This window comes from Typopeltis vanoorti, chromosome 22 (genome assembly GCF_054136105.1).
Source record: "Typopeltis vanoorti isolate ZY-2024b chromosome 22, IOZ_Tvanoo_1.0, whole genome shotgun sequence".
In the NCBI taxonomy this organism is placed as follows: Eukaryota; Metazoa; Arthropoda; class Arachnida; order Uropygi; family Thelyphonidae; genus Typopeltis; species Typopeltis vanoorti.
In genome coordinates this window covers 77310754-77326885 of record NC_143570.1, presented here as the reverse complement: position 1 = coordinate 77326885, position 16132 = coordinate 77310754, and the positions used below count along the sequence as shown (strand labels likewise).

Genomic DNA, 16132 nt, shown 5'->3' with positions numbered 1-16132 from the left:
ATAGGACTTTATTGTCACCCACGTGGTTGGGCTTAGTATTGTAAGTTTTTGTGTGCATGTTACATTAATTGTCTTTGTAATCCCCGTAGATGTCCTAGTGACTAGGACGAAATATAGGAAGTATTAAATTCTATTTTAATTCTTTTTGAGTGTTGTAAAAAATCCATTAAGCCTCCAACATAATGTCCTCACAGCACTTAAGCCTCTACACAAGAAGTGTGTGTTTTGAAATGCACTATTTTAAAAATTAAGTTAATTTACTTATCTGTTCATATTTTATAACAGAAGTTTGTTCAGAGTTCTTACTTCACTGTATAAATTATCTTCATTAAGTTAATATAGAATTTTTATGAATTGATTAAGTTTTTTTTATTTTTTTTTTATTTAATGGTGTTCCCCAAACATAAGAGGTTATTTAACCTACAGAATAATGGTACAGTAAAATACATAATTCAATTTTTAAAAAACCAATCATTTTATCATGACTCCAACTCACTGAAAATTTTAATCCCTGCTAGAAATTAAAATTATATCACTGAATGCAAAAAACTGATTCATGTTAACTCTGAGAATCTCTCTCTCTTTTATACAATAAAGTCACAAAAGCAAGAAACCTCAAAAGTTTTGGGACTTGCTATATAAAAGGATTAGACAGTGAAATCCACCTTACATCAAAGACATGACATCAGGTAACATCTATTTTAGATACTGTATTTAAATCAGTAAAGTATTTTTTCTTTTATCATTTAACTTTTTTTTGTTTACGTTTCTTATGCGACTCCCATTCACAACATTTTCATTTATGAACTTATGGTATATTCATACTATGGGTAAGTTAAGGATTTTTTTTAAAATATTTTTATTGATTTTTTTATATTTTATTACCTGATCTGGGAAACCTTGCTCTAGGGACCAACCACAGAAGTTTTTCAAGCAATTTTGGGTCTTCAATAAGCAGGGGGAGTGGTCTCACAATGGGCAATGAAATTCATCTCCCACCTAAAGACAATCATAAACATCTATGTCCATGGTGGATTTAAACCTACAGCTCGGTAATTGGAGAGCAAATGTGCTAACCACTTGACCAACTAGGCTGGCTACTAACTATATTTCTTTATCTTAACGTGTTATGCTCAATACCTGCCACAGCCAAGTAATTTGGCTTCATACAAACCTAATTATCATCATCATATAGCAGCTAACCTTATCTGCAGTCTCTGACTAGTTGAATATTTTGAAAAATCCTTGAGGTGTCTTGAACTTGTCTTTCTCAAAAAGCTTTCTCGAAACCAATGACTGGACTTTGGAGGTGCTACTAACTCTATTAAAAACTTACACAGAACCTTGTCACAACATAATACCATAATCATGTCCACATAATAGCCTTCAGCGGCATTTCAACTTGTGAATGTACTTCATGCAAAAACTTTGTTTGCTTAGACTTGGATAAAAGATAAAACAATATAATTTCTTGGCAAGTTTAATTTACTTTAACTTGTCATGCAAAGTTCATCAGAAATGGGGAATTATTGGACTAGAATATTCAGCCTTTATACTGAAGAAATTATTTTGCACAAATTAACATGAGATTTAATCTGTTAAAGAAAAAGCCATTTACTTTAAAATAAAAATTACAGTTTTAATTTTATTTTTCTTCTTTCATGTTGGATATTAGGCTTGTTGTGATGATTAATAAGATAAACTTCTATTTCTTAGCTTTAAGTAGTTGTAGATAACTGTAAGCAAAGCCTTCATAATTCAGTCAGTATAGACGAAGCCCTTTGGTCGGAAAGACTTGAGTTCGATTCCCGTCCATGATGTGAGGAACCATTATCTGGTTTCTTTCAACTAAAGGTGAGTTAGGTGGTCTCATATGGCTGTAGAGGGTTTCTTCACCCCAAAACTCGAGTTTTTCGTCCTTCAAAACAGGCAAACTGGGCAGTAGAACACATGCAATTTACAGACAAGAATACTTGGAGGCATAGGGGTAATTTTAATATTAAATTCACTAGTTCCTTAACTGCCTTATCCTCGTATTATGGTTAGGTAATCCAAGGGTACGTGGACGGCTATGGGTGCTTAAGTACATGTTAAAGCCACTGATGAATGAATGAGATAACTAAGCAGTGCTAATTTTTGGAAAAGAATAGATGGAATATGCATTCTTTAGTAGCAATAAAAGTTAAATAAAACAATACTGCATCTGTATGTCATGTGTCACTATTAATAAAGGTGCCAGCATTGCGTATCGTCCCCAAAAAGTCCTCACTGTAAATAAGTTACCGAGGATAACCATAATATGTACAAGGGTTAAAAATTCTCACAAATATAGTTATATCTCATAAATTCTAACCAAAAGATTTGAACTTATGAAGCAGCATTCAACTTACCTGGTGAGACAGGAATTTCATTCATATATACTTCAACAATGAAGTATTTACCAGTTTGTAATAATTCATTATAAAATAATTATTCTTTGGACTAGATTATTTAAATTCACTAGTTCCTTAAAAGACAGCCATTTTCTTTACCTTCGCTAACGAGAAAGTAAAGAAAACTGCATCTTGTATGTAATTTTTATAATGCAAAAAGGAGATAAATCCTATGTATTTATGATCTCTAAAACATCACTATGTAATAGATCAGAGGTCTGCAACTTTTTTGGAGTGAAGAGACATTTTTAAAATTATATCTGTTAAAAAAAAATTTATGGAGCCGCATGCAATGATGAGCAACCAATGGTCCGCAAGCTGCATGCGGCCCTCACAGGTTTTTTGTGTGGTCCACGGTGTTCGTTTTGTACGGCAGAATGCGTCTTACATTTGCAAGACGAATGTAAAGAAGGATTATCGCATATGATTTTAAAGAGTTCAAACATGAAAGTATTAAATTTTTCAGCATCGCATGTATTATTTTCAATTGTAAAATATCCTTGACTTAATGTAAAATGTCCTTGATTAAATGTAAATTGTCCTTAATTTATTGCAAATGCTATATTTAGGGTTTTTAGTTTCTAATTTAATAAATAACATTCATTTTGCATTATTCAAAAATAGATTGTTTAATAACGAAAAGAGCAGCAATTATTCATTCAAAGAGCTATATGCGGCTTCGGAGCCGCAGGTTGCCGACCGCTGTAATGGATTATAATAACATTGCTTAGCCAAGAGAACACAAAAAAGTATTGGCACAAATTTAATATTGATGATTGAAGTATGTACCAGGTAGAGGTCAGTACATTTACTGACAGACTGACTTCCTTGCATGACATCTTTGGAGATAAATCCTGAATGAAAGAGAATTTGTAACTCAACGAGGATAGGATACTACTAAATCAAGTTCAATAGTAACTACTATCACCAAATGAAGACAGATATAACGCTTAGTTTAAATCAACTGCCTTAGGCAAGTGGCCAATATATAATGATCACGCTACACAGAATTTTAATTTCAACTAGAAAATAATGTTGATTTAATTATTTAATAATTAATGTTTAAGTTCTAGTCGACATCCCATAGTAACACTAAAGGAAATTCGTCATAACAAACATCCCACAATAATAAATTATTATTTTTGATCCAAATTAAGTCAAATTGAAAGCTGTGTTCTACTCCGAATAGAGATTATGGAATATACTTTCCAATATACTATTTTTGTGATTCAGAGTTATGAGTTTTTTTTGTTTTTGTTTAAATTTTTTTTTATGCGACTCTCAGTCTCCCTCACGAAAGGTTGTAGGTATGTAGTACCATAAGTGGGCTAAGGATTTTTTATTTATTTATTATTAAATTTTCTTTTCTTTTTGCATTTTTTACATATTCTAAACATCCTGCTCTAGATACCAAACACAAAACATTTTTCCCAAGCCACTTCAGGTCTCCAAATGGCAAGGCAGTGATCTCACACTAAGCACTGAAATTCATCTACCACCTAAAGACAATCACAAATATCCATGTCTACAGTGGAGTTCAAACCTTCAGCCTGTTGGTTAGAGAATAAACACACTCAGCCAACCAGGCCAGTTTACTAATGATGATGAATATAAGTGACCGACTTGTGAGTGCTATCAACATTTCATATCAACTATGCCAATCAACATTTCAAATAATCAGAGTAGAGAGAATCATCAGCATAGTTTAATCAGGTGTAAATTCATTCATAGTTTGTGAATAATCATTCTTTTGAATTAAAAGTAATCAAATTAAAGAAGGTTGCTTACTTTTTTACTTCACAGTAAAAAAGTAAGCAACCTCCATACTGGTATATTCTTTCGGGGGAAGGGGCAAAACTTCTATGTTGGTTGTACCAGATAGTCATAAAACTGTAATCTGGTTCTGATAGTACAAGTGGTCACAATCAGTAGATAGAATAATCTAAAAAACTTTTCTTGATTAAGGTGAGAGATATCAGTTTTTGATTTTCTTTTTATTAATTTCAATTTTATATGCAAAAGACAATACAAGTTTTTATAGAAAAGCTTTTAATCTTTAAACAAATGTGCAGTTTTTATACAGTTCACTGTTCACAATGGTTGTTAAAAAATGTACATCTTACTTATGCCTCAGAATCTTTTACAACATAACATAGTGATATGTTGATCACAAACATTTATATATACATATACTAGCATACATTTGAAAACCCTTTACAGAACTTACAAAATATGAATCGGTAACAGCCTACCAAAAGAAAAACTATGATGGCAAAAAAAAGGGGATATTCTACAAAATAAATGTAGAGTTCAACAAGTGCCTTCATCCTGTAGGGACAGAAAATAAATAAAATAAGATGAAATTTCATTAAAAAATGAAAGAATTATTTAACAATTGATATTATTTTCTTTTCAAGTGCATTTTTTTTTTTTTTTTTTTTTTACTTTTAACCCCTTAACTTTTCTGTCACAAAGCATTTCTAAGCTATAATGCTAAAGAGTAATAAATTCAAATAAAATGCCAATAACTCTCTGCATTATACCTAATCTTGATCCACTCCTTGCTGCACTGTGAGCTCTTAATCTTTTTTGAGTGTAACTGCTATTAAAAATACACATTAATCTGCATAATAATAAGACAGAGTTTCCTTATGTACTATACACAATGGCAGCTGCTTGTTCACAATTTGGTATTAGGATTTTTAATAAAAAAAAAAAAGCTTGATATGCATGTGTGTAGGGGGGGGGGTTGCTTAAGGTTTAGAGTTAAACAAACTGCAGGATACATCACAGATTCTGATAGACTGGACTGCATAACCTGTCTCAATGTCTGATCCTCATCTTTCTACAAGAAAATCCACCACTTCCAAAACTAATGCAAACATCTAGGTTACACAAAACTCACAGCATGTAAGCTAGAGGATGAATGCACTCCACTCAACCAATTCTGATTCTCATCTTTCTATATAAAAATGACATGGATGTTTGTGTATGTTTTTATGGCAGTTGAGTTATTTTTTGTCCACTGTGAGATCACATCTTGTTTACTAAGCTAGTGGCTGATAAAGTATAATGTTTGTTCTCTAGTATAAAGGAATTGAATTATCTAACCCTTAGTCTACAATATAAAATGCACAACAGGTTCACTTTTGACAGATGCAGGATTCTCATAAAAATACTGAACACAGAGGCTGCAGTGACTTGTAACTTAGTTATCCAAATTGTATTCTGTATTGGCTTAATCTTATATGTGCATTCTGCTAATACAACTTGATCAAATATCATGAAAGCTGAGGTCATTTACTGGAACAACCTCAAAAGAATTGAAATTCTGGCAAGATTGTTCAAAAGAAATGAAAAAAAGATCACTGATTATGTTACTGTTGAAGTGATACTTCAAACTGGTTCATGATATGGGTGTAGGGAGAATTCGAAATAGGAAGTGATCAGCCTCTTCTGAGCATGATAAAAATGAACATAGTACTGAAAAAGAAAAATGTGTATGAAAGTGTTTATTGGCAAAATAATAAAAAAGCTGCCAAGATAACAAAAACGAGAACTATATGTTGGATTTCACAACTTTAAGGGGGAAAATTAGAAAATATCTTCAAAGTTCCTTGCAAGTAAATCAGCAAAAGATGGAAGACCTGTACACCTTTATTTACACCTCTGAATCTCTGCTTATTTATATTCGTGACATCAACTTTTAATCACTGAAGGACAGTTATGGCCATATCATAATTGCACCAAGTTAGATTTCTGTGTCCACATGGCCTAACAAGCATAAATAGATTCAATGTTTATTATTTAAATATCCTAGCTACACTACACTGACAGCTGAAATGTTTATTTATGGAAGTGATAACCTCTTGTGCTGCACGAAAGGATCTCCTATGTTTCTTACAAAGAGTCACAGCTATTATACCAACTCAAATGGGATGTCATCCATATACACCATTTATTTAAATTCTCTTCTGAAAACACACTCCTTCACATAATGATCCAACTAGTATAAGTTATTAACAGATATTTTTCTGATGCATTTAAATCTCACTGTCTTAAGCTACTGGAACATGCTATACATAAAAATTTCAAATAAGTCATTAACAAAAAACTAAAATTGATGTTAAACATAATATACTAGAAAAAATTATTTGTCAGTGCACAATATATAAAGATTTACTTACAAAGGCAAAATAATGTCTTAGCAATTATAGGCTATTTCTTTTTTGCTAATGCAATTCCTAGCCCTACTAGGCCTCCTAAGACTAGGGCTCCTCCTCCTACAATTGCCATTCCTAATAATCCTTCTATGACAAAAAAAAAAAAAAAAAAAGAGAGAGAGAGATAAATAAGATGTACATATGCATACAGTACCCACTTGTTAGCAACTGAGTATTCAGCTTATTCAACAAACTGTCCATTTCTTGTGATTTATTATACTGATGACAAGTCAGTGGCTGCTGATACCTCATCAATGATGTGATCAATTAAAGAGAACTGTTTTTAAATATGAGCCGAATATTAAGTTGTTAACGAGTGGCTGGATACAATGCATGATTTGTTGTGTGTACTTAAACACACAATGTTAAAATAAATATTGAAACAGCACAAAATTTCAAGGAACTTAAACTATATAAAAACTCAATATTCTGAGAATGCATGGTCCCAATTACACTTTCCACCCTTTCATGGATGGAAAGTTTGTGATGAGTCGAGCATACTGAACAATTCTTCTTTCATCATGAGCAACAGTCAATTATCACTATTGGATAGAGTGGCCTGGCTCATACAGTGTTACAGTGCTTTCCTCAAATAAAGGTTCAATAGCACCTGCAGTAAGACAGTGCATTGTATGTTCAAAGAGACATCATTCTGTTCTGTAAACCACTTCAGATTCATTAGTCTGTACAAGTGGAAAAAGCTGCAGGTGGTGGAATATTACATATTCCACCACCCTTTCACATGGCTGGAATGATGCACTCTAGCATAAGGTGTTCTTCAGGTACCTACTACTTCCACCTAATAGAAAAAAGTGTAGCATAATTCAGTGTTCCATATCATATACTTCCAATGTTTTACAGACTAGTCCTGATGTTCTTTATTTAAAGAGTGAATAGCAGACTGCTGCTGAATATTAGAGGCAATAAATCTTTCTCACATATTTTAATTATTATTCGCTCTACAAATACAGGGTGTTCGGGATAAATTTGACAGTTTCGTAAGGAAAAAGAAAATCTTCTTTGTATCTATTAAATTTAATGAATTGACAAAAAAACATTACAGGCAGAGTTAATTACAATACTATCAACAAGATTTACTCAAAATAACCACCATTAGCATCGATCACAGCTTCAATTCTGCTTCGGAACCTCGAACAAGCTGATGCTACAGTCTCCCTGGGAAGGGCCGCAAAAACTGTTTTAATTTTATCCATTAACTGGGCTTTTGTATTACTGGAAGTGCGATTGGTGTCTTTTTCAACTGCGCCCCATACAAAATAATCCATGGGGTTAAGGTCTGGGGAGTTTGGAGGCCAAACATTTGGACTGGTGAAGTCGTAGAAATTTTCAGACAACCATTTTTGACTTTTCCCAGAGGTGTGGCAAGGGGCCGAATCCTGCTGCCATACATATGGCCTACCATTGGCTACCCTTGTTATCCAGGGCTTGACTACAGTTAGCAACTCCACGAACAAAGCCCGAATTCCAATGCCAGGGTTCTTCAACACCTGTTCCTGCAGATTTGCGAGGAATTCTGCTGTACGAACGCAATCAGATCGTCTGCTAGGGATCTTTCTTCTTGCTACATCCTCGTAGTCACCATTGCAAGTCTCTAGTTCATGCCTGATTGTTTTTACTGTATTCAGGGAGCATTGGGCAGCAGTCGTAATATCCTTATTTTGATGGCGGGCACGAATCATCATGATACAAGTTATTCTCTTCCATGATTCAGGTGGGTTCCAGCTATCCATCCTTTCTGACATCTTGTATATGAATGAAGAAGGGTCCAAACTTTTAAATGAAGAGAAGTGTGTGTTAATACATGTAACTTACGGAAAAATATAATTAATTATAAATATGTCAAATTTATCCCGAACACCCTGTATGTCTGACATTTCTTCTTAAAAAGGGTTAATGTTTTTGCAACTAGTGTAATCCACATAACTATCTTTTTATAAAAACAGACTCTCAGCTTTTAACTAGTGTTACTACACTGAACTCTTATAGATTGCTAGTTTGGATAGCTTTCTATCAGAACACCAAGATTTCTATACCATCCATCAGGATAAATTTTAGTTCTGTTGTTAGCTTTTTCAGTTTTCCTGTATGTTCCTTGGCCAAGGCAGCAGCCTTCCATTTCTATCAGCTGATTACACTGCCTACAATTCATTATGAGTGATGCAGTCTTTTATCAACATTACAAATGGCCAGACCACTGATATGGCATCCTATAATAACCTCTTGGCATCTTTAATTTATAGTATAATCAAGTGAAAAAACTTCTGACATCTATCTCTGATCCAGAATAATTTAATAATAAGATGATACACCTTTTCACTACTTGTATATGGGAAAGATATAATTTCTGCATTATGTAAGTAATCAGTTAATGCAGGTTTGGCTCCCACTGATGAGACCTCAATAAAGGTTGAAACTGGTCTGGGTAGTGGCCCTTCCCATAATGCACAGCATTATACATGTGCAAAAGGATGTGTGCTTTGCATTGTGGGATACATTAACCTCTATATACAAGTAGCTCGGTCGTGAAGATATCTCATATCTCAAGTGCAAACTTTGTTTGGTTAAACTTAGATAAAGTATTAAACTAAGAATATAATTTCTTGGCATCCTGCAGAAATATAAAAGGTGGACTAACCAGTAAAGCATTCATTTTGGTAAATTATGGACTATACAACCATTTAGGAATAATTGCTTTAATTTCCCAATGTTTTGACCTTTATATTAAGGTAATCATCTGGAGAATACACACATATATATACAAAGACAAGTTATATTACATTTCAAACAGTATGCCAAAATGACAATGATTTGATAACTGTTATTCTACTGGCCTGACCTCTAGTACCAGTACAAATGAGACAACTGAAACAAAAATTGAAATAAAAGGATTCAACAAACTTTATTAGCGATCCCATATACAAAGGTCCTTAAATTACATCAAACCAATGCATCATTAACAATTTGAATTGTTTTTCAGATTATGCCAAAAAATAATCTGACGGAATCCAAAATTGAACCACATGGAATTTAAAAAAAATTTAGGAATGTATATCCTAAATTCCATCTACCAAGAGTAGAATTATTATAATATAAAATTTAAACAAGTTTTGTCCTTGCAGATAGTCCAAACGAATGTAAGGCTGAATTCCAGATAAGTGGGGTAAAGTTTTCATAGTACCCATCTATAAAAAGAGAAATGAAACTCTAAGTGAAAATTAGAGATGAATTCCCTGCTGAGTGTTCCTATCAAGATTTAACCAAGAATACTTGAGAAGGGGCTAAAAAAAAAAAAGTTCTGTAAGAGAAATTTGGAGAAGAAGCTGGATTCAGGAAAAATTGGTGTTGTTGGGATCATATTTTCAAGATCAGAAAAATAAATACAGTGATTTCCATAAATTAAAAAAAAAAATCCCAACTCAAAAACTGTATGACAGATGTAAAATAAACATCCACAAAACTTGTAACTAAAGAGTTCAATTCAGTAACAAATGGATACTGGTAAAAAATAAGAGGTCAAAATGAGATTGTCAGTGTCTCAATAAGGAATGTGGTCTTCTCTCCCAGCAATACAGATCTCACAACAATGTTCATACTGTTTATAATCATGTTCAAGAGCTGTTGCTAATAATGACCATTGCTCTTGTAAAACTCTCCAAGTTCCTCAAGGTTTCAGGGAGAGAAAAGAGAGCAGCAATGCATCTACCTAGAGCATCCCAGACATGCTCAATAGGATTAAGGTTAGGAGACCTGACAGGCCAGTCCATACATATGATAGTCTTTTCTTGAAGCTACAGGTCATCAAGATTTGCTCAATAAGGATGAACATGATCAACTTGTAGAATAAATGTCTCCTTATCACACCTACATACAAACAAACACAGGATCCAGGACCCCATCTCTAAAAATTGCAGCATTCATGGTTCTTCCAGGAAGCACATACAGGTTGGTGTGAGTCAACCTAATGAGATAGCTCCCTAAACCATTACATTACCTCCACCACAGAAATAAAATAGATAATGAAAAATTAGAGACGAATGAAATGAGTTTTTCAAATTTTTTTAATAGAAATGATTTGAGTGAAACCAAAACTGAAACACACAGATGTTTCATGAGCATTCTTAAATCTCAAATTTTATTAAATTTCTCATAACCATAGCAGAGTTATTGCAATATATAATTTTGACAAGCTTTGTATACTTGTTTCCTTGTAAAGGGTGTAACTGAAAAGAAAAAGAGAAAAAACTTTGATTGTTTGACAAATTTTGTAAGGAGTCTGAATACCAATTTTAATCAAATTTGTTCAACAGAATATGAAATACTTCGCACATGGATGGAAGGATAGAAAATGAAACACATGAACACCCTCTTTTCCAAAAAAGGGGTGATCATCTCTGATTGTCTAAAAAGTAAATCAGTTTTCCCAGACTCTTCTGTAGCTGGCAACCCTTTTCTTGTCATTTTGTTTAGCCATCACCTCACAGACTTTTTATTTAATTTAATCAACCAAAAGATGTTGCTAGTATTGAGAACAGACCATTCAAACATGCCAATATCATAAACATATATGTCAAACTTCCAAAGTTAAAAAATTTTCTAAGCAACTGGAATTAGAAAACTGCAGCAGAAGTGGAGGGGGGGGGTGAAGTTTTTTCTAGATGTCATATGCCATAATTTTGTCAACAACTTTATGTATGTTATTTCATGCACTAACTTTGTTTTGCTCATACTTGGGTTAAGGATTAAATATAATTTCTTGTTTAGTATAATCTACCTTGTGACGAAGTGAAAAATCTTTCTTCAACCATCTCTAACCTAGAATGTTACAATAACATACTGTTACACTGTTTTCCTATTTGCATATAAAAAATGTGACTTCTGCACTGATTTAGTTCCCACTGCTACAGATTTCCCCATCGAATGTTCCATCCAAACTCCAGACTCTGTTCCAGATTGCCTTTCATTACCATAATGTTATTGATAAGGTGGTTAGTCTGATGCCTAAATAAATATTTTTGCATTTTAATTTTTGTACCTAATATACATTTTTGTGTATCAACTGTGTTATTCTGGCTGGTTTGCCTGGTTGTGGGATGAAAAACTGCTCCCTCCATATGACAAATGATAACTTGCCTTCAACTGAAAAGTCCTCATAAAGACTCTCTGCATCCTAGATGGTACTGAAATCCAGGTCTTTCCAACCAAAAGGCTTTGTCAAAACTGACTGAGCTATGGAAGCACTATCTGAAACTGGGATACATAGTTGTAATTTTAAGAAGAAAAACAGAACATGATTGAATGGGGAAAGAAGTGCTCTGCTCAAAACAATTAAAATGACCTGGACAAAGAGTGAAGCTGGGTCATAGGAAATCAACACTATGGTATAGACGATAGTAACAATCAGAAACAACAGAGAAACAGAATGGAAAAGGCAGAAACAAGCAGCTGTTTCTTCGTCTACTTCAACAATTCATCAAACTCCAAGGTGAAAGGACGTTAATCTAAGTCTGTTTAACGGAGAAGACACGTCCACCACAGAAGACATCTTCCATTCCTTTCAGAAACAATATGGACATTTGATTGAAGAAAATATCACCATTATGATCTCCGGCATATTAATGTCCTTCCTGTTAGCATCCAAGATGGGCCTGACAGACCCATTATGGCAGCTGAAGTTATTACAACCTATAAAGAATGCGATATAGAGAAATCTCCAAGACCAGGCAGCCCAGGATGCAACTTGATGATGAGGCCTGGGATTTTATTCTTCCCAGTCTAGTTGCACTTTATACACTTCAATTCCTTTCAAAATTATACAGCTGACACTGGAACAACACGGGTTTGAACTATGCAGATCCATTTATAAGTGGATTTTTTAAAAATAAATATATTGGAAAATTTTTTTGGAGATTTGCAACAATTTGAAAAACTTGCAGATGAACCATGTAGCTTAGAAATATTGAAAAAATTAAGAAAAAGTTAGGGTATGTCATGAATGCATAAAATATATGTAGATAGTGGTCTATTTTATCATTTACTGTCATAAAATATACACAAATCTATTATAAAAAGTTAAAATTTATCAAAACTTATGCACACAAACATTTACAGACCGTCACAGTCGAGAGAAATGTAAACATAAGGATGCAGTATTAAATCATAACTGCATAAAATTAACTGTTACACAGGTCTGAGATGGAAAAGTTGTCTGAGAAGTAATAATTGATTCTTATAGATTTTTAGGTGCTGAGTTCAGAAAAAATAAGAAAAAAAATTCCATCACCCACCAATTTTACCCAATTTCTAATTTTATCATTTTTATTAGTAGTATTTGGATTTAAATTCATTCATCGCATTGGTATTTATTTTCATTCTCCTTTATTTATAGCTAATTAGTTGTATAAGTGCTTTTTTGAAGTGCCTTTTTATGGTAAATAAAGAAATTTCCATGAAATTTCTCATTCTCCAAGATAGGAGAGGGAGGGAGGAATGCAGATAAAAGTGCAGATGGCTACGTTGAATCTGATTCGTTGAGATAATGGATGACTTTCCTGTTGTCACAGACACATTTTCTTGTGTGATTCTTTAGATGAATTTTAGTCGTTGACTACTAAGGTTATCATATTTCTGGAAGGCGGCATATTTTCTAAGTTAGTGTGAAGATTTAATTCAATGTGTTTGCGTTTTTTTTTAAAGTTTTTATGTAGTGTCGTGTAATAGTGTTGATGTCATTCGTTAAAATTCGTTTAACTGTATTTTAAGTGGTGTTTGTAATGGCTTTTGATTTTGGGACAACAAAAATGATACACCAAATACCTGTGCTTTTTGTACAAGTGGGACAGCCGAGATCGAAAGCAAGCAACATTGGATCAAGAAGGAATGGTCAGAAAGAGTCAAATTAGAACATGGAAGTAAAAATGTGTTGCACGAAACTTTGGTTGCTTGGGAAAAAATCCTTTTACTTCCCGTTTCACATAAAGCTGGGATTGATAAAGCAATTTGTCAAGGATTTGGCGAAAGAAGAAGAGCGTTTTAAATACATTTGTGCAAAATTTCCTGGATTACCTACAGCAAAATTGAAAAGAATGTATTTTTATCAGTCTGGACATCAGGAAACTAATGAAGGGTAAATTGCTTGAAGAAAAAATGGCAACTGTTGAAAAAGAAATGTGGAAAGCTTTGAAAGAGGTGGTGACCAAATTTTTAGGAAATCACAAGGACCCCAACTATAAAATGATTGTGGAAGACATGCTACAGAAATTCAAGGACTTGAGAAGCTCCATGAGCTTAAAAGTGCACTTAATCAACTCTCATTTAGACTATTTTCCTGAGAATCTGGGAACTGTTAGCGAAGAGTAAGGAAAGCGATTCCACCAAGACATCAAGGAGATGGAAAGAAGGTATCAGGGCAGGTGGAATGTCAACATGATGGCAGACTATTGCTGGATGTTGCACAGAGACGACCCAAGAAAAGAGGAATTTCACAGAAAAAGTTCAAAAAGAAGCTTTGAAGGAAAAAGACACCATAACGAAATATAAAGTATGTACTAAAGATTAATCTTTAATTACTTTAATTAAAAAAAATTTTTTCCAATACTTTTATTCCAAAAATGTTTAAGAAAAATTTTAAATACTGTTATTTTACTTAATATAATGCATTTTAAAGCTATTTTACTGTAATATTGAGATCCATTTTGTGAAAAATCTTTACGTGATAGAGAAAAATGGAAGAGATATTTGAAATCAGCAGTCAAAAATAAATCAGAATTAGTTAATAGTTTCCAGACAACTTTTCATGACTCAAATTTTGCAGGCCTGTATTATTAAAGGGGTGCTTAAGGGTCAAAGCTGTATAACTGAGAGAACTCAACATAGCCTTTAAAGAATGCGGAAAACCGACCAGGGCTTCTTGACCTAATGTCCAATCCTCACCTTCTCGTGGTGCACTCTGTTGAGTATCTACTTGGATACTGAACGAACAATAATGGGCTGGCAATTTGGGATTTAGCCAACCAAATTGTATTCTTATTGGTTAAACCAAAATAAAAAATGATGGTACAACATGACAAAATTTCATGCCGGCTGGGGCGTCGCCCGGTTAAACAAGGCCCCCATTGTTTTCGCCAGGGAACCAGGGCGAACAGCAAAAAGTCAGCTACTGGAACAAATCTGAAAACAAACCCCAACTCAACATCACCAGAGTTAAAGATCGGTACTATCAATGTAAGAAGCCTGAATGGCAAGAAATGGGGCTAGCTGAGGAATTAGATAAGTACCAGATCGATATAATAGGGGTGACTGAAACAAAAAAGACCAAAACTGGTGAGATCTTTCACAGCAATAAATACAAAATGTTATATTCAGGCAATGACAATCAAGGAAAAGAAGGAGTAGCCATAGTATTCAACAGAAGATTAGCCTCGTATTTTGTGTTGAATACAAAATACGAGGCTAATCTTCTTGAATGGCAGTCATTCTCAAATAGAGTAATGTGGGCAAATATGAGAATGGGGAATTGGACAACGAGACTTATTTGTGCCTATGGTCCCACAGAAGGTTCTACTAAGGTAGAAATGGAGGAATTTTTTGATGCTTTAGAAAAAGCAACTGATACAATGAAAAAGGAAAAGTTGGTCCTTGTTGGGGATCTAAATAGCAGAGTAGGAAATGATTGTGAAACATACAAAAATATTTTGGGAAAATTTGGAGAAAAGAGCAAAGCTAATAATAATGGCAAATATCTGTTGGATTTATGCTCAGGACATGGACTGGTTATTACTAACACCATGTTCCAACATAAAAATGTGCACAAATTCACATGGAGAGAAGAGGTTAGGAATAAGAAAAGTCTCATTGACTATGTTATTGTTAATAGTAATGTTTTCTCCCTGGTGCAGGACACTAGAGTGAATAAAGAATTTGAAATCGGAAGTGATCACTATTTAGTCTTGAGCAGGATAAAATTGAATTTCATATTGCAAAGAATAACATGTAAGAAAGTTTTAAAGCGAATAAAAATTGAGCAGCTCTCAGATGTGAACTGTAGACTAAAATACACAAAGATTATTGAAGAAAAAATGAAAGAGTTTGATAACAGGAATCAAACTTTGGAGATTCAGTGGCAAACTCTGAAGAAAACATTGATTGATTCTGCCAGAGAGGCATGCGGTGAGGTTGTCTGCAAGGATAAAAAAATCCGAATATAGTCAATGAGACTTTTCTTATTCCTAGCCTCTTCTCTCCATGTGAATTTGTGCACATTTTTATGTTGGAACATGGTGTTAGTAATAACCAGTCCATGTCCTGAGCAGAAATCCAACAGATATTTGCCATTATTATTAGCTTTGCTCTTTTCTCCAAATTTTCCCAAAATATTTTTGTATGTCTCACAATCATTTCCTACTCTACTATTTAGATCCCCAACAAGGACCAACTTTTCCTTTTTCATTGTGTCAGTTG

General features: G+C 33.7%; 1 protein-coding gene across 2 annotated transcripts in view; it reads right to left on the bottom strand.

Annotated features, from left to right (window-relative positions):
* Positions 1-4407: 4407 nt before the first annotated feature.
* Positions 4408-16132, bottom strand: part of Fis1 (Mitochondrial fission 1 protein) — a 91232-nt gene continuing 79507 nt past the window's right edge. Inside the window, exons 5-6 of one of the 2 annotated variants that reach the window (XM_090411914.1) lie at positions 6620-6742; positions 4408-4760 (exon numbers count right to left, since the gene is read on the bottom strand). In XM_090411914.1, the coding sequence (XP_090268040.1) occupies positions 6651-6742 (92 nt within the window). In that variant the 3' untranslated portion in view covers positions 4408-4760; positions 6620-6650. The remainder of the gene's footprint in view (positions 4761-6619; positions 6743-16132) is intronic. The other variant, XM_090411915.1, reaches the window with a different exon arrangement.